Source organism: Rhinopithecus roxellana, chromosome 6, assembly GCF_007565055.1.
Source record: "Rhinopithecus roxellana isolate Shanxi Qingling chromosome 6, ASM756505v1, whole genome shotgun sequence".
NCBI lineage: Eukaryota > Metazoa > Chordata > Mammalia > Primates > Cercopithecidae > Rhinopithecus > Rhinopithecus roxellana.
Genome location: NC_044554.1, coordinates 53,380,001 through 53,405,996, shown reverse-complemented (window position 1 = coordinate 53,405,996; position 25,996 = coordinate 53,380,001). Strand labels below are relative to the sequence as shown.

At 46.8% G+C, this 25,996-nt stretch overlaps 1 protein-coding gene across 5 annotated transcripts in view; it reads right to left on the bottom strand.

Moving 5' to 3' along the window:
- The window catches only part of HIPK2 (homeodomain interacting protein kinase 2), a 220,257-nt gene that overhangs the window by 144,010 nt on the left and 50,251 nt on the right, over nt 1–25,996 (bottom strand). For all 5 annotated transcript variants that reach the window (XM_030931934.1, XM_030931936.1, XM_030931935.1 and 2 more), the window contains exon 2: nt 13,902–14,985. In XM_030931934.1, the coding sequence (XP_030787794.1) occupies nt 13,902–14,985 (1,084 nt within the window). The remainder of the gene's footprint in view (nt 1–13,901; nt 14,986–25,996) is intronic.

The following is a 25,996-nucleotide window of genomic DNA, read 5'->3' as shown; positions in this document are numbered from 1 at the left end:
TCGGAATACAGAACAGCCACATCATCCTAAAACCTTCTGATGCTGCTCAGGGTGAATGTTTGACTTTCACAAGTGTGGACATCATCTGGCTCTCTTGGTGCCAGATCTATTTATATTCTGGGGGTTCGTACTTAGTGCATTTTATTTGCCAATGTAAGTTCTAATTTACAAAAACAGGAGGACAAGAAATCCTTCATGGAGGTCAGAGGATGACAAAGAAGTGGCACTAACAGTTTCTCCCTCGTGTTCTGGCCAAAGAACTTTTATGGCCAACGTCCACATACATAAGGCTGTGACTGGAGATGACACTTCCCCAGTCATGAGAATTAGGACAAAGAAGGGGATCTAAATACAGGGAACACCATGCACCAGTCTACCTGCTGCCATTGGATACACACGCAGCAGCACACATACCCAACACACACACCACACCCAACACATGCTACACGTGCCCACACTACACCCAACACAAACACCCTCCCACACCCACACTATACCCAACATACACACCCTCCAACACACACAACACACCAAACACACAACACACCCAACACAAACACCTCCCCCACACCCACACTATACCCACTATACCCAACATACACACACCCAACACACACCACACACACCACACCACACCAACACACACTACACCCAACACAAACATCCCCCCCACACTCACACTATACCCAACGTACACACCCCCAAGACACACCACATACCCCACATCACACCCAACACACACTACACCCAACACAAACACCTCCCCCACACCCACACTACACAACATACACACCCCAACACACACCACACACCACACACTACACCCAACACAAACACCCCCCCACACCCACACTGTACTCAACATACATACCCCCAACACACACCACACACACCACACCCAACACACACTACACCCAACACATACACCCCCCACACCCACACTATACCCTACACACCCAACATATACCACACCACACCCAACACAAACACCTCCCCACACCCACACTATACTCAACATACACACTCCCAATCCCCAACACATACAACACACACACCACACCCGACACACACTACACCTAACACAAACACCTCCCCCACACCCACACTATACCCAACATAGATACCCTCAACACACACACACACCCAACACACACCACACCCAACACATACACTCCCCCACACCCACACTATACCCAACATACACACCCAACACACACACCACACCCAAAACACACTACACCCAACACAAACACCCCCACCCCCACACGATACCCTACACCCCCCACAGACACACAACACACACCACACTACACCCAACACAAACACCCCCACACCCACACTATACCCTACACCCCCCCCACACACACCACACCCAACACAAACACAAAACACCTCCCCACACCACACTATAACCAACATACACACCCCAACACCACCCGGACACAAAACACACACTACACGCAAACACAAAAAACACCGTCCCCAACCCACACTATACCCTACACACACCACACACAACACACACTACATCCAACACATACACCCCCCACACCCACACTATACTCAACATACACACCCCCAACACACACCACACCACACCCAACACACACCACACCCAACACAAACACCTCCCCACACCCACACTATACCCAACATACACACCCCTAACACACACACACCAAACATATACACCCCCTTACACCCACACTATACCCAACATACACACCAACACACACAACACACCACACTCAACACACATTACACCCAACACAAACACCTTCCCACACCCACTACCCTACACACCCCCCTCACACACACACAACACACACAACACACACTACATCCAACACATACACCCCCCCACACCCACACTATCCAACATACACACCCCCAACACACACACCACACCACACACACACCACACCAAACACATACACCTCCCCACACCCACACTATATACCACATACACACCAACACACACCACACCACACCCAACACACATTACACCCAACACAAACACCTCCCCACACCCACACTATCCCCAACATACACACCCTCAGCACACACCACACCCAACACACACTACACCCAACACATACATCCCCCCACACCCACACTATACCCAACATACATACTCCACACCACACACACACACACCACACACAACAGACACTACACCCAACACATATACCTCCCCACACCCACACTATACCCAACATACATACCCCACACCACACACACACACACCACACACAACACACTACATCCAACCCTAACTACACTCAACACAAACACCTTCCCCACACCCACACTATACTCAACATACACACCCCCAACACACACACACAACACACACCACACCCAACACACACTACACCCAACACAAACACCCCCCACACCCACACTATACTCAACATACACACCCCCAACACACACACACCACACACTACACCCCACACTACACGCAACACAAACACCCCCCACACCTACACTATACCCAACATACACACACACACCACACCCAACACAAACACCTCCCCACACCCACACTATACCCAACGCACACACCCTCCAACACACACAAACATACATCACACCCAACACACAGCATATCCAACACATACACCTCCCCCACACCCACACTATACCCAACACACACCCCCCCCAACACACACACACACACAGCACCAACACATGCTACATGTGCCCGCACTACACCCAACACACACACACACCAACACACCCCCACATCCCACACACCAACATATACATACTCCATGTGAACACATACATACACACCATACACACGCCCACCATACATAAGCACATCCAACACACACCCCATACACACAGACGTGCTCTGTCTTCAGGGGAGTCTTAAACAGGCTCTTTGGCATCACTCCAGCCTTGGCTTTTTGACCCTAGTGATGTCAATAGTGATGCATGTGGCTGCAGGAGGTATCAGCAGGTGTCAAAGGCAGTTTAACCCCCAAGGCCTCCAGTGCCCCATCCCACCACTCTCCTCAGAGGCCCCTGCACCCCACCCTCAGACCACAGGACTCCAACGTTGCTCCCGGGCCAGCAGCAGCAGGAGCAGCCTGGAGATGCAGCTCTCAAGTCAGGAAGTGTACCCCCACCTTCCTCCCCACAGCAACCAAGATCTGTACTCCTTCCTCTGGCCTTGGGAAGAGGTGTCTCCTCTCTCCCCAAATGCTGGACCCTGTTCCTTCCTGGTGCCAGAGGAAACCCACTGACCACACTCCCAACATCCAGGCCCTTGTTCCTTTGGGACCTAGTGAGTCTGATACACGATGCTGGGCCTCCAGGCGTCTATAAGATGAAAAAGAAATGATGCACAGCCCCAAGAAGCTTGGGAATACTGGGGATGCCTGGCTTACAGATCATGAATCATGACACCAGGCCAAGGAAAATGCATGCTGTCACAGAAGCATGGACCTGGGCAGGGCGGCTGGGGAAAGCATGGTGCTTATTCGTGACAGAGCTGCTGTGTGCCAGGCATGACAGAGGGTGAGTTAAACACAGGCAGCTATCTCATTCAGTCCCTTCCAACTGCTAGTAGTTGCTAGTAGCTTTCCCTTTTAAGAGAAAAGAACAATAAGCCTCAGAGAGGTTTGGGAACTTGCCTGGAGTCACACAGCTGGAGAGTAGCAGATCTGGAATTCAAATCCAGCTCTGCCTGCTGCATGATAGTAACGATAATACAAATAATAACAAGGATGATAAGATTACTAGAAAAAAAAAAAGCAGCTAACATTTCCAGAGTGCTCACTATGTGCCAGGCATGGGTTGAACAGCTGACGACTGGCCTTATTCTCTCCAGAAAGCCTTTGTTCACGCAGCTCTTACGTACGAAGACAAAGTTACAAGGAACGTGAGCAGCATGTCCACAGAGCCTCAAAAACAGAAAAGCAGATGGGAGGTTACGAGGCCTTGGGGATGACGCTGTCTTTCTATCCTCAAGGTTACTCAGCCAGGTCTTGCTGCATTTGGCCCCTTCTTTATGTGGGGAAGTCGCTTCTCATTTTCTGTGAAGGTATAATGGGACAAGACAGATGTTGGCTGATTTCAGGGAACTGATCTGTTTGAAGCTGAATCAGCTGTCTGCAGGCCTTAAATCTAAACTTCACACAGGTGGAAAGACTAGAAGGGAGGGAATAAATGTTTTTGGTGAGATGTGTATGTTTCCCAAGAGGCGGATGCGGGCAGCCCCTGTGATCCAGGGTTCAGAGATGCTGGATGCCATGGCCCAGGATTTAGGCAGCAGTGAAAGTTCCTGTATGAAAGATGACAAGAAACTGGGCACACGAGAGTTTCTGGTGGGTGACGGGATGAGCTAAGCTACAAGGCATGTGAGGCTGCTCATATCATTCGTTCATGCATGTAGGCATTTGGTTAGTCATTCATTCATTCCACGGATGAGCCTTAGGAAATGGTGTCTGCAACATTTAATAAGCATGAAGGTAGAAAACATGGGAGAGAGTAGCTGAGCTCCACCTACTTCCACTGTTGCTGTGGCGAGCTTGTATTTCGGCTTTCAGCCCCTCCCCTGCTCCAGAGTTCTATTTCAGAGCCCAGCCTGGCTCCTGCCTGCTCACACAGGAGGTGGAGATCCCCAACTCCTCCAAAACAACGTTTAGAGCTCAACTGTGAATTCTTAGCCTGCGTTCTCCGATTTGCCTATAAAGGCATTTCCTTTTATTCCCTTTCCATTTACAAATGCCACACATGTGATTGGTGGGAAGGGCAAAGAGTGACGCCCCGGCACACTGGGTCACACTCTGTCTGATTCAGCCACACTGTGGCCTCAGTCCGCTTTGAGTTTTGCTTTGCATCGCTTTGCTTTTCTGCTTCAGAGCCACCTCTGACCCTGCTCAAGCCCCCTCAGTCCTGGCACAAGCTCTGCCCAAGCAATGACACAGGGGAGTTAACACCCTGGGGCAGCCCTCAACCCCTGTGACCAGAGCCCCGGCCTCTGGCCCTTCCCAGGCACATTCCTGGAGGCTTCGGGCAGGCTCCTCAGAGGTGGGATGGAGACCTGTGTGTATATCAGCCCAAGATCATGGGGCTTACTCCTCTCAGCATCACTGTCCCAATTCCTTAATGCCTGTAATCATCTCCCAAACAGCCGAACTGCACCCAAGCCCTTGCTCTTGGAGAAATCTGAAAGACAGTTGCTTCCATAACAACACCATCTCAATCTGTCCCGGAACAAGAGCCACAAGCCCAATACCCGCAAAGCCCTGAGGCTCATCTGGCACTGGCCTCGGGTTTGCTGGCTTCAATCACCCTCCATAAGACCCTGCAGGGGAGACTGGTGAGCGAGAGAAGTGTGGCCCTGTTTGCACTGCTGCAACGCAGGGACATGCTGTCACAGGGCAGCGTCTAGGACTCCGACATGCTAGTGGCTCTAAAAGCCAGAGGAACTGGCAAAATGATTCAAGGTGACAAACTCTGCCTTCTCAATTTAATGAGAGATGTTCAAGCTGGGAGACCAGGGTGGGCCAGGACAGTGGGGGCTGGCTGTCTACCCTGGGACAGCCTCTTCCATTGCAGACTGGGGACAGATACTGCATAGCCGAGGGCATTCCTACTCACATCCTGAAACCTCAGCACAACACAGTGCATGGCACATCTTCAGAATTCAAAAAATTACCTGTTGGATGCATATATGAGAGTTACAGCTCCAAACCCAGCTGTGGCTACAGGGAGAGTTCAGCAGCTCCTTGGCAGTGAGTGCGCTATCCATCGTAAATCATGCAGGAAGGAAGGCACGTTCATGTCTCTTCTGCTGTTCACCTTTCTCACTCCCACCAAGTTCCAGGCTTTCCCCTCCTAACCACCCACTGCTTGCCAGTTCACCAACCCACATAACCCCTCCTATGGTACCCCCCAATTATTCTGGATCTCCTCTGTTGCCCCCCTTCCCCCGGAGGGCATAAAGGGTCTGACCACAAGGAATCTGACAAACGGGCCTTGCAGAGAGGCTCTCAACCACTTGGGAGACAGACAGACAGCTCGATGCCAGGCTGTCATGCTGGCCGTACCCTCTAACCTCCACAGGGTCTACAGCACAGCCCTGTGGGCTGACACTCTGGAGCCCATGCCATCTAAGCAACAATTCTCTAAGTATAATAATAAAATAAATAAAAAGGGCAGAGGAAACTTTCGGAGGTGGTGGATATGCCTATGGCATAGGCTGTGGTGGTTTCATGGGTATATACTTAGCCCTGAATCCATCAAGTCATGGATATTGAGTATGTACAGCTTTCTGTAGGTAAATCATACCTCAATAAACTGTGTTATGTGTTTATAAGAATTTGCTGCAGAGCTTGTCCAAATGCATGTCACCTGGCCCCCACCCCCAAAGGGCCGGTTCATTAGGTTTGTTTCAGCAAGCACCCTGGGTCATGATGGGCCAGGAGGGCACTCAGATCCCACTTGGAAAATGACTGGTCTCTACCTTGAGCCCAAGAATAGTTCTGGCCCTACTGTCCTCAGGTTAGGGACATGTATTTGGCAGCTCTGTGGCAAGGCAGAAAACTGGGCCAAGTTTCCAGGGCATGAACACCGCTTCTGCACTCGGGCCCTTAGTCTCTGGGGACACTGGGGTATTTTCAGGTCTTTAAGTGTGCGCGTGTGCCCTTGCATGTCCACGCATGCTTGGTGTGTGTGCCTTGTGGGCATGTGGGTGTGTGTGCATTATCAGTAGCTCTGTATGGAGGGCTGAGTATCAGCTTCTTGGTCACCATGGTTCTCATAAGCACACCTATGCCTGCATGTCACGCATGGGCTTAAACTGTGTCACCTGAGTCTGTGTGTGTGCATATGTGTGTGTGCATGTGTGTGCATGAAGAGGGGACTGCAGTACCAGGGCAGTATACACAGAGCATTCCAGTTCAGTTATTTCATACTTATAATTAAATAATAATACTTATTAGGAGAAACTTTAATTGCAAAGTATTTTACCATACAGCTGAAGGTCCCAGAGATGAATAAGGGAAACTTGAAGATAACCTAACAGCCTAGATAACTTATTGATTACTTCTCTTCAGAAGAGAAGCTGCAACCCGAAACGCATACACATGTGTATTTATAACAGTCTGCCTGGGCAAATGAAGTTGTCAGTGGGTTGAATATTTCACTTCATATCTTCAAGTGCAAACTAGAACCTTCTCCTGTTGTTTCTATTAGTAAAAGACAAATTAATTTAAAAAGTTCATGCCTGCGATGCACTTGGCTTTCAGGGCCCCTGTTTTCAATCAAACCTAACTTCTAGTCAGTCACTTTCTATACGCTATAATCTGCGTAAGTTACGCAATTTTTGAAATGACTTATATTTATAGCTTTATAAAGCTATGCCCCTTTTGAAATGACTGATATTTCCAGCCCAGGGCATGGCATTTTAGAATATGCCCTGTTCTCTGTTGATCAGGGGATCATGGAGGGTTCCCAGTTTCAGCTAATGAGGCCAAGGTCAGCCCACAGGAGAGAAAACTGCTCCCTGGCCACAGACTGAACCACCAATTCTGGCCAACCGCCTCGTAAACACAGGCCCTGGTCATAATGGGATCCAGATGGAGGAGTGTGGACAGTCACAGCTGACATTCTACTGACCATGACTCAGTGGAACACAGTTAGCTTGGGGCAGGGCTAGGACTGGTGCTAAGGTCTCTTGTCTCTCCTTTCAGAGCCTGTTTCTTTATAGCAGTGGTGGGATTTGAAACTAGGCTCTGAAAGACTGGAGCTTCAGAACTGAGCCTTAGAGACAGCAAGGTCATTAAACAAAAGCAAGCAAAACAAACAAAAAGCTATTCCCTCTAAGTCAATTCTGCAATCAAACCATCGGAAAAGCTAAATGCACTAACAATGTCCACATTCATACTACGAGGGGGGTAGAACCCCCCATTATAATCTAGGGCCTCGTCCCTTCATTCCTGAGTAACAACAGTTGTCTCCTAGCCTCTGGCTCTCCCCACATGCCCACAACTTTTTTTTTTCTTTGCCATTCCAATTGATTTGTACCATCATTAATTTTCATTAAACTTCTCCTTTGTTCAAGAATTTACAATGGCTCTCAGCACTGGCACTTTGGCTCAACCCAAGCCCCTCAAGCCTGTATTCAAAACTCTCTATTGTCAGGCTTCACTCACCGGTACAGGCCTTCGACTCCCGCCAGGTGTCACTGTCTAAGGAGTCATCATCATTTCTCCCATCTTCCCTTATTTATTCCAGTCTCCATGACCCCTAGTCTTCCCCATCCCTATCTCATGTTAACTTCCCTATTAACCCATCTTGCAAAATCTTTCACTGACTTTTAATTTCTTGAACTGGCTTTGCTCATCATTGTTTCCCTAGAGTCTGGCACACAGTAGGTTCACAATAAATCTCTGCTGAATGACCAAACATTTAAAATATTGAAGCATCAGAATTACAGTGTTGGCAGTGGGTTTGTGTTTTCCACCTCCTCAAAGAGACTGTGAACTCTGCAAGATTAGGGATCATGCCTTACCCTCTGCACTCTGGAGCATGTATCTACTACGGGACACTCAGTAATGAATGTTTGATGAATTGAACTGAAAATTAATCTCCACCCTGATATGGTTTGGATCTGTGTCCCTACCCAAATCTCATGTTGAACAGTGATCTCCAATGTTGGAGGAGGGGCCTGGTGAAAGGTGACTGGGTCATGGGGGCACACTTCCCCCTTGCTGTTCTTGTGATAATGAGTTCTCATGAGATTTGGTTGTTTAAAATCATGTGGCACCTAACCCACCTCTCTCTTCCTCCTTCTCCAGCCATGTAAGACGTGCCTGCTTCTCCTTCACCTTCCTCCATGATTGTAAGTTTCCTGAGGCCTCCCAGCCATGCTTCCTATACACCCTGCAGAACTGTGAGTCAACTAAACCTTTTTTAAAATAAATTACCCAGTCACAGGTAGCTCTTTACAGCAATGCAAGAATGGAATAATACATACCCCCACCTAAAACCACCATGAAATCAACTTAAAACCACCATGAAATCAACTTGAAGAGAGTGTCTGCACCCCAAAGAATCAGATAAAAAAAAAGCTGGGAGCGGTGGCTCACGCCTATAATCCCAGAATTTTGGAAGGCTGAGGCAGGCGGATTATGAGGTCAGGAGATCGAGACTATCATGGCTAACATGGTGAAACCCCATCTCTACTAAAAATACAAAACAATTAGCTGGGTGTGGTCGTGGGCGCCTGTAGTCCCAGCTACTCAGGAGGCTGAAGCAGAAGAATGGGGTGAGCCCGGGAGGCGGAGCTTGCAGTGAGTCGAGATCGCGCCACTGCACTCCAGGCTGGGTGACAGAGCGAGACTCTGTCTCAAAAAAAAAAAAAAAAGAAAAAGAAAAAAGGTTAGATTACTCTGAAAAAGTGGATTATTTGCTCTTTCTCATGTTCAATTTTTGGGTCCTGGTAACAGTCTTACCTGTTTCCAAAAAGTCTAGACAAGAATATTTTGAATAATCCAGAGCAGAAACCAAAAAAAAAAAAAAAATACATATATTTTAATCACTGATTACTCTTTACCTGAATGGCATATGTTTTTGTTTGTGTTTTTCCTGAAAGTGACGTTTAATATTTGGTCTTATTTTTAGTTTGTTGGTTTTGCTGATAATGGAAATACCCCAGTACCAATTTACTGCTTGCTCCAAAAAAAAAGAAAAAAGAAAAAAAATTAACAAACAAAATGAACTGGCATCAATGTAGAATTAAATAAGGAAAGGGCAGGGGCGCCCAAGGTGAAGTAATAAAAGCAAGGACTACCTACAACTCTGTTCTTTTGGGTGTGAATACCTGAAAGGTGACACCATTAAGAAAATCCCTCTGTCCCTCAGAGTAGTGTTTCTCAAAGACTGGTCCTAAGACCCCCTGCCTGGCTCACCTCCAGTTCTCTGAGGCAAGTCTCTGTGGTGGTGGGTGTGGACTTTCTCCCAGGGCACTCCCAGGGAGAATCTGTTCCCAGCAACCTCTCCAGGTGATTCCCATGCACAGTAAAACCTGAGAACCCGGGCAGCTGACAGTTAACTACATAACTGACCTTCGAGTTGGAAGGGAATACCCCTGCTTCAGACTCCAGAAAAAAACTTAAAAAGCAGCCTTTGTTTCCTGAAAAACACACCAGTGGGCTTGCCTCACAGAATACCAACAGGCACTGCAGCCAGGCACATGCCTGAGAGCTGGGGAAAAGAGTTGGCTCTGGGGACACCACCTCCTTTGCCAAGTCCCCCAGGCGAGGATAACATATCCTTGTCTCACACCATTTCTGTGTCACGAGGCGGGGACAATGGTGGGATGAGACACTTAGCCCAGTCCCATGTAAAATGACAGAGGGACACATAAGTACTCTACCTTTTGAAAGTCAGATGTCCTGGGATGATAATGTGCCCAGCTCAGATACAGGGGGCTGAGGGGAGAAAGTCCCCACCGACCACCTGCAGGACGAAGGCCAGCCTGCCGGGAGGCTGGATGCACGGCACGCAATGACTTCCCCAGCCCAGGCGGCTCAAACATAGCCATTCTCTCAAGATGCAGATGCAGCTGAAAGCATCTTCCTTCTGGGACATGGGCCTTAACGATGCACAGTTAAAGAGCTTTTCTTGTCCTCTCTCTTTCCTAATAAGAGGCAAAGCCATCAGGAAAATAACCTTGATAAGCGTGGCCTAGAGCTGGCTGTCCCACACAGCTGGGATGAACAGAGACAGAGCACTAGAGACCGTCCTCGAAAACTCGGATCGATCTATATGGTGGCAAACCACTGCAAGGCTCAGACAAGGCCTGAGGGAGAAACAGAACATTGAGCCAACTTAGAAATGAAGCCTCATTTCAGGCAGAGGAGCGGCTGCCTTTCCTGCTGACCGTATCCTTGGAACCAGCGATGGACATAGGCAGGCTGACGCGAGGGCCTGAAGGTGACCACAGAAAGGAGGAAGAGGCCTTTCTGCTCAGAATTTTAGGCAATGGTGATTTCAGGGGTGAAAAGAGGATACTACCACCACTAAGCGGAGGGTCCTTCAGAGGGATGTCGGGATACAGGGGCCAGATGTGACTGTGCCTGTCACGAAGTGGGGAGAAGAGGGCTCCTGAGGCCCAGGAACGGCCAGCAAACCAGCCTGCAACACCCACCAGAGGCGTCCAAAAGGCCTGATCTCACCCACAGAGTGGGGCAGGAGAGGATCGCCGTGAGTCCAGGTGAAGGAGTCAGCCCTCCCCAGACCTCACAGGCAAACTCCTACTGCTGCCGCAGGCTTCCTGAGCTAGGATCCCCGATTTTGCAGCCTGTCTCCTCAGCACTAGGGGCACCAGCACTAGGGGCAGGAAAGCAAAGAAAAACTGCAGAGTCCAAGGGGGTGGGCAGGGATGGCTCTAGGAAGTGTCCCGTGGCACCAGAAGGCAAGATGACAAGGGGGTCTTAAGAATCCCCAATTCAGCTTACTTGATTCGCCAAGTTTTGCTCTAAGGATGTGCTGCCTTTTAAACAGAGTTTGTTGAAGTCTTTTTACAAGTTGCCATGCTAGCTTTTAGTAAATTTTAATAACACTGGTATGTGTTCATGATGCAGCAATTCAGATGAACTAAATAAAAGCCCTAGCAGCCAAGTCAGGGGCTCTTCACCCTGAATTCAGGCCAAGAACTAGAAAGAGCCAGCCTTTGGCATGCTGAATTTACCAACCTAAATATGAAGTGGCACAGCGGCCTCCCGTGTGGGGTAACGGAGAGCCAGCACAGCACCAGCTAGCCCCCAGTGGGGCTGGTACCCGGGACGGCCACTAGAGCTGGCTTTCAGAGGCCCAGGCACTCTCTACAGAGAACATGTGCTGTCGGTACCAGGCACCCAAACCTCCAGATCCACTCAACCACTGCCCATCTTTCTCCTCTGGACACAAGGAGGTGCCCACTTTCCTTGGGGGCTCCCGCCCGGGGCTTACTTCTCCCTGCCATTGGCTCTGAGGCCAGCAGGGCAGAGAGTGGATAGCATGGTCAGGAGGAGGGAGTGGAGAGGAAGTAGAGGGGCAGCAGTAGACCTGTCTGTCCACACAGGGCCTGGTGCTGAAAGCACAGGCCAGTGGAGACCTTTCCTGCACATAGGAAATGAGTGGGAAAGGAATCCTCAGGGCAGGGCAGAGAAGAGGCTTGCAGAGAGCTGCTCTAACTCATGAAATGTCTCCTAAAGGGAAGAGGGAAGACAGAAACAGCATAGGTGGAGAGGCCTCAAAACCTCCTGTGTGACTCAGGATTAAGATAAAAGGAGACAGGGTGGAAGGTGGGAGGGCATCTGGGGACCCAAGCGGAGGGGCTGTTGCTCTCCCAGGGAAGGAGGGCCTGGTGCCCAGCAGGCTGAGGGAGGGGCTGGGAAGAGACTTGCAACAGCTCTGCCTGCAGCCAGGCTGGGGGCCCAGACAGGGAGCAAGAAGGGGAAGCTGGCCCAGGTCAGCCCCAGGAATGGGTGACAGGTCAGCTGTGTCGACACGGCACTGGGGCATGTTCCAGCCTTCTCTCTGTGGCCTTGAAAGGCGCATGGAGAAAGCACACCCGCAAGCGAGTGTGGGGCAGGAGGTCTCAGCAGGATGGCCTCCGGGGACCCTGGTTTTCCTGCCTACATGGCATGCTCTTAAATGTGCATCCGTCCCATTTTCTCATGGGAGTTTCAGTTTTCTTTCTCGTGACTTCTATCTCTACTGGACTGTTCGGCAACACCCCAAACACATGCCCAGGCTGGTTCCACAGAGCAGGGTCTTGCTTTCCATCCCTGCCACCTCCCTGCTGCACACCTGCCATGGCCGGCCACGGAGTGACACACCTAAGCCATGTTACAGCCGTGTTACCCCCCAGCCGCCCACGAGGCTGATGAGAGGATTTTTCCCAGTTCATGGGTTAGGAAATGAAGGCATGGAGAAATCAGGCAATTAGGAGAGGAGGGACCAGGTTCACTCTGGCCTTTCCTGACTCCAAAGCCAGCATTCCCATCTCAGCTCCGTGTCGGCAGCAGTTCCAATCCTGACTGCATACAGGGGTCCCTGAAAAGCTTCCAGATACCCCAGGATGGCAAGGGCCCTGTCTACATCCCTATACCTAGCACTGTGCCTGGCACATGTTAGAAGTGAAATCAAAGCTAGTTGAATGACTGCATGTGTGAGTCCATGACTGAACACACTTCCCTGCCACAGACACTATCATTCCTCCATCATCCTGACCCAAAGCCTGGAGTCACCTCACCACAGGAGCCAGCTAGCTGGCCCCAGACTAGTCTCTCCCTTCCTCCAGCCCTTCTGCACATGGATAGACAAGGAACCTTCTCAGAACACCCTTTTCACCCCATTACCTTATGTTGTTCAAGGTTTCCAGGACTCGCTCTGGGTTTGCGGACACAGTTCAAATTCCGTGATCTGATATTTAAGACCCCCAGTGACCTGGTTCCAACCCATCCTTTCACTCACATCTCCCACCACTCACAAACTGTTCCGGCCAGGCGGGTGTCCTTCTTGTTTCCTGTAAATTCCCACTAGTGTGACTGTGGACTGTGGATGGCATGTCCCTCTCTCTCCACCACCTGCCTAGATCCTACCCATCCGGGAGGACAGAACTCCTCTGCTTCGCCTCTGCTCTGCACCCCAGGTCCCAGGGAGCCCTTCCAAAACTGAACACCTATGCCACGGATCTTACCTGGCTCCATTCTAATGTGACTTCTAATTGATATCACAATGTGCACATGTTCTAATCTCCTAAGTACATTAAGATCACTTGAAGGCAAGAACTGTAGACATAATTTTATCTCACCACAGTGACTAAGGCTGCACATTTTCTGTGAGTGCCACTGGGCATTCAGCAGCTCCTGTCTCCATGTGGACAGTCTTACCTGTAATATCTAGACTGCAAGTAGGTGGAGCACACAGCCTTGGACACGTGGCTGGCTGAACCAAAGTCGATGACCTTGACTCTGTATGGTTGTCTAGATGGATCCACCAGCATGATGTTTTCTGGTTTGAGGTCAGCATGGATAAGACCTAGGCTTTTGAGTTTCATCAGGGCTGTGGCTACCTGCTGGAGAACTGGGCGAATGTATTTGAGGGGCAAGGGGCTAAACTTGTTTTGCTTCAGAAAGTCATAGAGGTTCTGCTCCAACATCTCGAAGACCAAGCACGTGTGGTTCTTGTGCTGGAAACATTCGTAGGCCCGGACGAAGTTATAGTCATCGGCACTCTCCGTGCTCAACCGGGCCAGGATGCTCACTTCAATCTGACCTTGTCGGGCATAGGACGGGTGGTTCTTCAGGATCTTGATTGCTACAATCTCATTGGTGCCCCGTTTCCAGCACTTGACCACTTGCCCAAATGTCCCTCGGCCCAAGAACTCTAAGACCTCGTAAGTGTTGGTCATGGAGCACAGCACCTCATGCTGCACCAGCTGATAGTCGCCCTCGCTGTTGGAGCCACTGTTTTTGGAGGTGGCAGTCGACGTGGTGGCAGTGGCGACAGTGGCCCCGCTGGCATTATTCTGAATCATGGGTGGGTGCTCCTCGATGATCTGCACGCTGCTTGTGTTCTCGATCTCCTCGCTCTTACGCTTGAGGCCACATTTTTGGTAGGTATCAAGGAGGCTCACAGTGCTTCGACGCATTAGGTTGTGTGGTCCGCCGAGGACGTGCCCGGTGACAGAAGTGCTGCTTGCTGAGGTGACCACGATGTGCCCGGTGCTTCCTGGGAAGATGATGGTCTGCTCGTAAGGTAGGCTTGGGTTTGGGACCGGCAAGGAGGTGCTGACGGTTGTGGTGGCTGGCTGCGACGGGGGAATGTTCTTGCTCTGGCTATACACTTTGCTGTGGGAGCCGTACCCAGTCATGTCCCAGTTGGAACTCGGCTCTATTTTCAGTTTCTTCACACTACAGAAGGCACTTGATTGAAGGGTGTGAGGGGAGAAAACTTGCACATGTGAGGCCATACCTACAAGGAAAGGAAAATGAAAAGTAAGTATCGGATTCAGCTTGGTATAAGTAAACTCAACAGATTCCCTTCAGTTCTCATCTTGGTTTGGGCCACACAGAATGTTTCCTTCCCATTTGAAAACAAGGTTGAAAAAGTCAATCTATTCCACCCAGAAGCACATTCTGGTCACTGAGTTTGTGGAACCAAGTGGTTCCAGGGTGCCACCTGCCACCATTAGGTGCCAGCAACACAGTTGAGACTCAGAAACAGAATTCCAATATCAGGACATAAGTAATCATTTTTTAAAATAAACATTATTTGTGACAGAAATGGATTCTTCTTCAGTTCTCCCTGGGTTGCTTCCTACTGAAACTCAGGAGGCTATGCTAACTGTCACGTACTTCGTTGCCCACATAATCAGCTCAGCTTTGTGGAAAGACCCTGTCAGGTTCACTGGTTTGAGGAAACATCTTCCCAAACAGGCCCCAACACCAGGCCACTCAGGATCTTCTGGATCCTGGATGAACCCTAATTCTAATTACCATCTGGCATCTTCGTCACCGTAAATGAATTCTGTAGGGTTGAGTGGATCAGCAGTTGGTCTGCTATTTTTCATTTCAACAGCGTAAAACATTTTATTAGCCTTACTGGTGGGGACTGGGTAGCACAATTTGTGGCTCCATTCACTCACTTTTCCTGCTAAATTCATATATCAATACATTTCTCTAGAAAGTACTATTTTTTGTTGTTGTTGATGTTGTTGTTTTTTGAGACTGAGTCTCGCTCTTGTCATCCAGGCTGTAGTGCAAGGGCACGATCTCGGCTCACTGCCACCTCCGCCTCCCAGGTTTCAAGTCATTCTCCTGCCTCAGCCTCCCAAGGCTGGGATTATAGGCTCGTGCCACCACGCCCGATTAATTTTTGAATTTTTAGTAGGGATGAGGTTTCACCATGTTGGCCAGGCTGGTCTCAAACTCTTGACCTCAGGTGATCCACCTGCCTCAGCCTCCCAAAGTGCTGGGATTACAGACGTGAGCCACCATGTCTGACCAAAAGTACTATTATTTCATACCAACATCTCATCCACAATTTAGATAAACTTAGAAACCTATAAGACCATTATTCTGGAACACTTGTACAAATTATGGTGACACTAAAACAAAAATTCATAGAAAATGTATTAAGCAAAAACAATAAGGTGATGAAGAAGGATAACTCCTTAAAAGTTAAAAGAGTAACAAACATTGCCCATCTTCTAAGCCACAGTCAACAAACGTTTCTCACAGAAGCCACAAGGAAGTGGAGCTTCTGCAAGCCCTGCTGGTGGTTGGCTAACCTAGTGTTCCTGTCTTTCTGAGCCCCTGGCATTACCTAGAGTGGTTATTTAACATGCTTTCTACTCCATCGACCATCACCCTAGCCCGCATTCTCTCTCAGTAGATGACCCAACTTCCACTTTGTCCAGAAGCCTGAGGTCAGCCTTACTTTCCTCCTTTATTTCCTTCTTCATTTCAGAACATTCCTGAATCTACATCATCCTCCATCCTTCATTCCTTCTCTCCAGTCTGAGAGAAAGAGGTGTTGCTTTTTTCCAATACTAAAAAAGTTCCCAATTCTCATGATCCATATTTGTCCCATTTTCTCTTGAACCTGCTTCCACCACTGTTCTTTCTCTCATAGCTTTCTACTTCTCCCTGCACTTAATTGGATCCAAGTACTCAGTAGGAACTTAATATGGCTGGCCAAATGAATCAATTCCCTCATCTTTTTCTTTTGCCTTCATGCGTGTGCACACACAAAAGCCCAATGTGGAAGGCAAAAGGAGTAACAGCCGCATTCCCCCCTCTTAATTCTTTCCCTCCTCTCACCTGTGATCAATGGTTTATGCTCCCTTTCTTCAATGCCCACATCTTAATCCATCTCCCCCCCACTCGTTAATGCACTATAGGCTCGTGTTCTTGAAGGTAAATGACTTCCTAATTGCCTAATCCGATGGCCTTGTTTCAGCCTGTTCTTCTTAACCTCTGCAACATCTGATACTGCTGACCACAACTTCCTTCTTGATGTTGTTATCTGGACTTCAGTGAATCTGTAACCTCCCCCTCCCGTGTCTGATTGCACATTGTGTGCTCGGGTGGTTCCTCTTTCTCCATTACTATTATTTTTTTGGGACAGAGTCTTGCTGTCGCCCAGACTGGAGTGCAGTGGTGCTATCTCGGCTCATTGCAACCTCTGCCTCCCAAGCAGCTGGGACTACAGGTGTGCACTACCACACCCAGCTAATTTTTATATTTTTAGTAGAGACAGGGTTTCACATTGGCCAGGCTGGCCTCAAACTCCTGACCTCAAGTGATCCGCTTGCCTCGGCCTCCCAAAGTGCTGGGATTACAGGTGTGAGCCACCGCACCCAGCCCTCTTCCTCCTTTCAAATGTTGGCATTTCCACCGTTTTGACTCTGTTCTCTCTGGCAGATATCATCCATCCAAGCAGTTTAAGCCGTCACCCTCTGTGTAGGTGACCCCCACATGTTTATCACAGGCTGGGCTCTCCCTCAGAGGTTACAGTGATATATTGCTACCTCCTGCTACAATGTCAAAGATGCACTTCCAAAGCTGAACCCCTTATTTTTTCCTAAAAATCTCACCCTCCATCCTAACATCTCCACGACTGTTTATAAAATATTTTTCTAGTCACTTGGCTCCAAAACTATGAACTATGATGGTTCTTCTTTACGTTCATAGACAAGAAGGTGCTAAGCCTTATTAATTTCTCCTTCCTTCAAAACATCTCTTGCATCCAATTCTTTATTTCTGCTGTTGCTGCCACTTCCATAGTGAATGCATTTATCACTTTCTAGTAGGACTAAAGCAAATCCAGACATCATCTACCCGAGCACTCTGTCTCCCTTTAATTTGCCTATATTTGGCCACCAGATTAATCTTTCTAAAACATCTCTGAGCATGCCACTTCCCTCTCCAAACTTCCAGTGGCTCCCTAGTGTCAAGGAGATAAAGCTGAGAACTCGACACCTTTACATGTTGATTCCAACAATCTGGTTAGCTCCAGCTCTACTAACCTTTCTGGGTGCTCAACTTGAATGAAGCTGGTCTATTCGCTGTTTCTAGAATGTCTCTTATACTTCCTACCTTCACACTCTTACACTGTTCCTCTATCTGGCTTGCCTTTGCTGCTTTTCTCAACTTATCCCAAGACCAGCCAGCTTAGATTCCTTCTCTTTCCAGACCACTCTAACCCAGTGATCATTCCCAACTCTCTGTTCCTACAGCACTGACCATATGCACCATCTGACTTCAGCCCTGACTTCCTAGGGGCAGTTCTGCTAACACCCAGCACCTGCTCGGAGCCCCGCCTCCACCCTGGGCCCGTGGATCTGCTGAAGGGTGTTTCCTTCTTGCTTTAATCCTGCACTCTGACCTGCACCTACACACTGTGACTGCACATCTGTAGGAATCCTCATGCCTGACAAGACTCTTCTGGCTTGCTTATTCAGAATTCGTACTTCACCCGTTTCTTCCCACTGTTCTTTTTGTTCAATTCAACATCCCCCTTATTCCAGAACAACACAGAATATGGCTATTCCCTATTTATCAGTATCAAGTGAATATCCATATTATTCTAGATGTTGTATAAAATAGAGAAATGACCAATTAACTTGGCTTTCAGTAACTTAGCCGCTGAAGAGACAAAGTAAAACAGCCATTTCCTTCATCCTTTCATGTCTAGCCTGCTGCTTATTTTTCAGTCTTTAAGTACCTGGAAGGGGGCGGTCAGAGAAGGCAACAGCAGAAATATGCTGTTCATACATAAAGAAGGTGTTTTCACAGCTTCAAAAAGATCTTGGTGGAAAGGCTGTCCAGGGTGCAGAAGTGGAATTTTACAGAGGGGAAGAGGGTGGCTTATGACTTATTTGTTATTGGGATGACAGCCAAGGGTCATAAAATTGTGGAAATCATCACTGGCTGCCTCTGGTGACAGATGCCCAGGATCAGAGAGGAGGCCTGCATGGCTGGAAACATCCTGCACCACGGCCAGCTGCCTCAGACTCCAGCCCGGCCTGGTGTGGCCCCTGCTGCCCCTTTATGAGGTCAACAGCCACTATTCCAACGACTGGACCCAACGGCCAGTGCAGACGTGTTACCTTTGTTCTGTAGCAGAGGCCACTTTGCTTCAGGCAGCAAAATGCTCAAACAAGATATAGTTAAAGAAAGTCTTTAACAGTAATACTTTTTTAAATCCCTGAAATATCTTCATAAGGAATAAGACACTGTTGGTGGTTTTGTAGCTTAATCTTAAAATAATCTTATGGCAACACACTTATTTCCAAACATTTCTCCTTGAGAGCATTTCTCTGGAACAAACCTTCCTTCTCGATTAGTTTAGCTCTCAGAGAGTTGAGCCCACAACTTTTTACTTCTCTGTTTATTCAGATCTTAAAGTGGGGGATAATAAAGTGGGGGTGCAGAGGGGGACTCGATGTTTTCTTCCACTTGAAAGCAAGAGCTAAATGTCTCCTCTCATTTCTTTCTGTACTGACCTCTGGACTAGTCAAGGCTATTCCTGCCTCATTTGTCAATACCCTTTTCAGGAAAAACAGAGGCTTAATGCACATTGTCAGTTTGATCCAACGGCAAAGTCTCAATCACTTTTTAAGTCATCTCTGCACTTCCTAGTTGGCTCTTGAAAGAGAAGGCGGACTTTACTTCTCCTAGGTGAGAGACCAGGGAGGCTACTGTACTTGGGAGGGCAGGTTTTCAGCCCATGGGGAGCATGCCCAGAGGAATCCAGGAGGTTACAGTAGGGTAAATCTGCCATAACCACACCTGCTCCTAGAGGGATGACCTGACCCAGACTTTTCCACAAAAGCCTTAGTGGCCTCCCAAGATAAAATCTGTCAAAATGGCCACATTTTCATTCACTAAAGGACAGGGAGTCACCATAACCTAGAACTAAAGCTTTGAACAAGTAGCATGCCTATTACCATACTACTCTGTCTCATAAACAGGCTGAAGTCATAAACACCAAAACTCATATATGCACAGGGTCTTACGTGCTTGTTAATTATACAGACAAGAGTTCATGTAGATGCTACAGAAGTGGTAAGTAAAAAGCATTGAAGAACAAATTTATTAAAATTTAAAACAACTTCTATTACACAACTATATATAAATTCTTCATTGCATATGACAAATGAAAAATAGCACCTATAAAACTGACATTAAAATATATCCTATAGTTAGAAGAATTAAAATCCATTATTTGTAAGACATTTTTCCTTATTACCATAAAGCTGACAAAGTCTCTCATGCCCGAAACAAATACAGGTTACCCAGACTAAGGGTGCACTTTGATATGCTAAAGGCAATGAGGGTTCAGACCCTTCTTTTAGTTACTTTATTCAAATTCTCATTCTGCATTTACAAAAAGCCTCTATAAGTCAGTCTGCATTTCAAAATACTATTTTTAAAACATCTGCCTTCTAGCCTTGATTATAGATGCCATTTATGTCTATAAAATGCTACACTTGACTTTATCTGCTATTCCTCAGGATTCTTAAAACACTTATGAGTCTCCACGTTTTAAAATCTTAAGTATTAAGTACATACCAGGCTCCAGGACAGATGTTTTATGGACAGGGTAAACATATGTCCCACTGCCAGTTGGACATATGCTTATCCTGTTAGGCTAATTCAGTTATTCAGAGCACCCTCTCTACTTTCATTCTCACAAAGGTCCTACTTTTAAAACTGGGAAGTCATGTGATGGGTTTAAGCTTCTGTGATAAGTGAAAAAAATCAGACCCTGACCCCAGAAGTTGAAACCCAGATCTAATTCTTTTTTTTTTTTTTTTAGGGACAGGATCTCACTCTCTGTTGCCCAGGTTGGAGTGCAGTGGTGCAAACATAGCTCACTGCAGCCTCGAACTCCTGGGCTCACATGATTCTCCTGCCTCAGCTTCCCAAGTAGCTAGGACTATAGGAGCATAACACCATGCCCGGCTTCAAACCTATGTTAATTCTATGCACCTTTTGGTTTCTCTTTGTCTTAGCGGTTTAATGAGAAATTCATTTGTCTAGGGCTACAAATAATGTAATAATAAGAATACCTAAAAATCTACATGATTTCTTGAAGTCTTAACTCACAGTTTTTAAAAAATTTAATTATATTTTATTTATTTATTTTGAGACAGAGTTTCGCTCTTGTCACCCAGGCTGGAGTGCAAAGGTGCAATCTCCTCTCACCACAACCTCTGCCTCCCAAGTTCAAGCGAATCTCCTGCCTCAGCCTCCAGTGTAGCTGGGATTATAGGTGTGCCCCACCATGCCCAGCTAATTTTTTGTATTTTTAGTAGAGATGGGGTTTCACCATGTTGGCCAGGCTTGTCTGGAACTCTTGACCTCAGGTGATCCACCCGCCTTGGCCTCCCAAAGTGCTGGGATTACAGGCGTGAGCCACTGTACTCGGCCAACTCATACAGCTTTTTAAAAAATGATATTTGTTAAGGGATTGGCTCATTTAGTGTATTTTTCCCCACTTATTTACTTAGTTTCTTCATGACTTTATATTTCACAATTAGATGAACTGAAAAGTTGCTTCACATCTGAGTACATTTCCTTTCCATTTCACCACCCCTAAATAAATTATCTACTGGAAGATCAGACTACAAGGATGAGTGAGGGTTCAACTACAATAAAAAAAAAAAATTGAATTCAATTTCACTGAATTCTAGCAAAGCTCAAGCTCTGATTCCCAGGGAGGTGATCTCTAAAATAGTGGCACCAATTCTATCGGTATATAATATTTAATTTGGGTTTAGCAGATGTAAAACAGATTAAAGCTCAGAATCCAGTTGTATTATTAAAGACAATGGAATCATGAACACCTGATTTTAAGAGGTACTAACTTCCTTACTTCCTAAAATCTTTTGGACACATGCTCTGGCTGAATAATGAGTACTTAATAGATGCTAGATGCTACAGATCTTTTTTTTTTTTAATAATAAAGAACTCAAAGGAAGAATTCCCATATTTAATGAAATGCCATATCTGCCTAATATAGATTATGCACATAAGATATAATAAAATTATAGAATATGTCAAAAATATATGAATGTTAGAAATATGCATCCAAATGGACATTTTTAAACACCTAGAAAAGAGTTAATCTGTATAACCCTTGAGAACCCTGGATGACATGGTGATCTAATACCTCAGGGGGTCAAAAAGTACTCGGAAAGTTTCCTTCATTGACATACTAAATAATATTCATAGAGTTTTAATAATCCTGCTTATCAAGTTTATATTGCACAAAGAGTACCAAGATAATTTCAGGTTAGCCCATTCTAAATGATACATTTCCAAAACAGTGTATACTGAATGTCCCTGGGGCTTTTATGCCATTTTCAATCAATGTCTGTTTATCCACTAGTTGTGTAATGTTAAATATATAGTATATTCCACCAGAGCACAGTTTAGGATCAACCACAAGCTCTACAGAATTCTTTTGTCAATAATGACAATAACATTACTACTGATTGCAGCACTGGGCATTTGAAAGAAATAGAAAAAAATCTGAAATAAAATCAATCATCAAGTCTGTATTAAGGGTCCTCTATATAAAAAAAGACTAGGGTTGAGCACAACAGGAAACACAAAGCCATCTAAGACATCATCACTGACCTAAAGGAGTTTAAAATCTCATGGGGATTGCCAAGTACAATGCAAATTAAAAAGGACAGCTGGTAATTCTAAGGCAACATAAACAACTTGCCAAAGTAAACACTAGAAGTTCAGAGGCAGGAGTCACTATGCGTTGTGGTCAGGCAAGGTTTGACAGCAGAGCTAAGACTGAAGCTGCAATTAGAAAGACAGGGCAGAAGGCTGGTGCTCTCAATCCTGTAAACTGGGTGTACTTCAGTCCACCAGGAGAGCGACACTCATGGTGGGAGCAGCCAGCACTGTGGTCTCTGTCCTAGGAAGCTCAGGCTTTGCTTGGAGACAACTGAGGTGTGTTTGCATGGTGGCAATACAATAACGAATGCTAACGCAATAAATAACCACCAGCATGCACTGTGTACACAACTACCTAGTTATTCAGAATTGTCATCTTCTGATAACTTCTATCTTCTAGAAGTAATTTCTAAATACTCAGAGAGCTGGGAGGAAACCCAACCATGACAGCCGCTCACCTAATTTCTCCTTTCGTCTTCTCTCTCACTGGCTGCCATCTAACACACCATTAACAAGTGGTAGGTGACTGTCCTGACTGCCTTTGCTCTCTATACGTCAGACTCCAGGTGTTTACTCGATACAACAAAAATACAGCGTTTCCCTGTTTTAGAGATGAGTAAATGGAGCTTTAATTTGTCCAAAGTCACTTTGCCACTGCTAGCAGGACTGGGATTTGAACTGAGGTCTGCCTGATTCCCAAATCCATGCCACCAGCCAAACTTCTTCATTCTTTAGGTTCTCAGACTAGAATCACCAAACAACCAGATGAGTCCCACACCAGCCAAAGCAAAGATGAGGGCTGACAAGTGAAGGAAGACAGACTGAAACTACAGGACACAGCTGACTATATGTTACCTGGTAAAATAGTGGATATCAACAACAATGACCCTAAGTCATCTCTCATTTCTGTATCTTCTGGTTATGACATTTGAGAAATATAACCATAAGAAATGATTAAAATAAAATACATTTACCTATTTAAAGAGGCAACCGCTGCTTATCTGATGCATAGGGGGTCAGTGCAGAGAACTGGTCTTGAGTAAGAAGAGCTGGGCTAAGGGACCTTGGGCAGGTTCTCAGCCAATGGGAAGGCTGGTCCAGAGGGGTAAGGAGGACCTGGACAAAGGAACTGCCTGAGAGAATAAGAAGCAGCAGAAATGTAAGACTCTGCAGAGGAAAAAAAGTAAGACATGCTGACAGATGAGATGTGAGAGCAAAGGACAGAGGGGACTAGAACACATTTGGGGGTCAGAAGGAGTGGGGCTCCACGAGTGAGAAGGAAGATGGGAAGTGGAGTTAAAGGGTTGGGGTAGGGGAGAACGGAATCGATTTTCAACAAGTTGAATTAAGAGCACTAACGGGATATCTACGTTGAAATGTCCAGTGTTCAGCTATTCATACTGAAACTCTGAGGCAAGAAATTGCTTAATTTACTGAAGTGTCAGGAGCTAATGGTCTTTGCTAATCAGCACCCAGTTCCTAGTTGCTAGGTTGAATTGTGAATGACGATCACCCACTTTGAAAAGAGAATGGAAATCAATAGGATGGGCTGAGCCTGCATGGGATTAATTGGAAGGGGGAGACAGCAAGGTGATCCTGAACTAGTTCATGGGTAAGGCCAAAGACAGAGGGACATAGCCAAAAGACCAGCAGGACAGAATAAGAAATAGCCAATGGGGAAAAGAGCTAAATCAAAGGTTCATGCCCCAAAGGGGCTAAGAGAATGGTGCTGTGGACGGTAAGAGCACAGGTCAGCCAGAAGAGCTCGGTTTGGGGCAGATTTTATTTTAGGCATTAGTAACAACAAAGAGGAAATGTTCTATATGCAACAAGAAAAAAGCCAGGTTAGGGAATGGGCACAAGGTCCTGGCTGGCGATGTGGACCTGAAGGCTGTCATCGACACCTGGGTGGACATGGAAGCCCCGTGAGTAAAGCTGTTTCCCAGGAAAAATGCTGTAGAAAGGAGAGCAGATGGCAAATCAAGTAATCCTTGGGGGCAGAGACATTGTCAAATAGTATGAGGAGGACAGTATGAGTCACAGGGAAACATCAAGGATGAAATGATGATAAACACAATTAAGGGATTGATCCAGGAGAACAAAAACAGAGAAAGAGTGGCAGAGCCTGGCTGGGAATGAGCCAATAGCCCTCTTTTCCCACAGGGTCAGGAGCAGGGAAAGAAGGGGTGCTCTCCTGGGAAGAGAACCAAATGCACCATGTCACGCCTCCTGCTCTTCCAAGAAATGTGGTTCTCTTAAGAACTTTCAAAATCTTTTATGTCATCTGCCTAGAATCTGCAAATGCTACCATAAGCTGTGTTTCTTTGAGAAAACATCCCTTTCCTAACATTTGCAAATTCTCCACACATCTATCTAGACCTATTGACTCATTATTTGTCAGTTACATGTTCAGACTTAATTCTCTTTCTGCAAGCTACTAACTTGGCCCCAAATAACTCCTTTTGGTAACTTTGCTATACTGCTTTGAATGAAGCCATCAACCGCTGTGGGTGAGCCAGCCTTGCCCTGTAGTGGGTGAGTACAGGCAACTCATAATTGTTTATCTACAGGAGATGGTGTTAAGAGCTCATAAGTAATCTGAAAATTCCCAATCCAATCCAGTGCTGAAGCAAACACCAATAAGACACAAATGCTTTTTCAGTTTCTTTCTCCAGGAAACTGATGGGATCAATGAAAAGGAAATAAAACAATTCAAAGAATCCTTTTTGAAACAAGAGTTGCATTGGCTAAGTTTTTTTGTTTTGTTTTGTTTTGTTTTTTGAGACAGGGTCTCACTGTCACCCAGGCTGGAGTGCAGTGGTGCAATCATAGCTCACTGTAGGCTCAACTTTCTGGGCTCAAGAGATCCTCCCACCTCAGTCTCCCAAGTAGCTGGGATTACAGGTGTGCGCCATCATGCCTGGCTAATTTATTTATTTATTTTTTTATACAGACGGGGTATCCTTATGTTGTCCAGGCTGGTCTCAAACTCCTGGGCTCAGGCGATCCTCCTGCCTCACACTCTCAAGGTGCTGGGATTACAGGTGTGAGCCACTGCGCCTGGCTGGGCTAAGAACCTTAATTATTTAGAAAAACACAAAACACCACTTTCTAAACATAGCGTATGAATCTGCCAGGGTTGCGGTACCAAAGCACCACTGACTGGGCAGCCTAAACAGCAGACGCTGTCTTGCAGCAGTTCAAGAAGCTGGAGTCCAAGACCATGGTGTCAGCAGGGCTGGTTCCTTCTGAGGGCTGGAAGGGAAGGGCCTGTTCTAGGC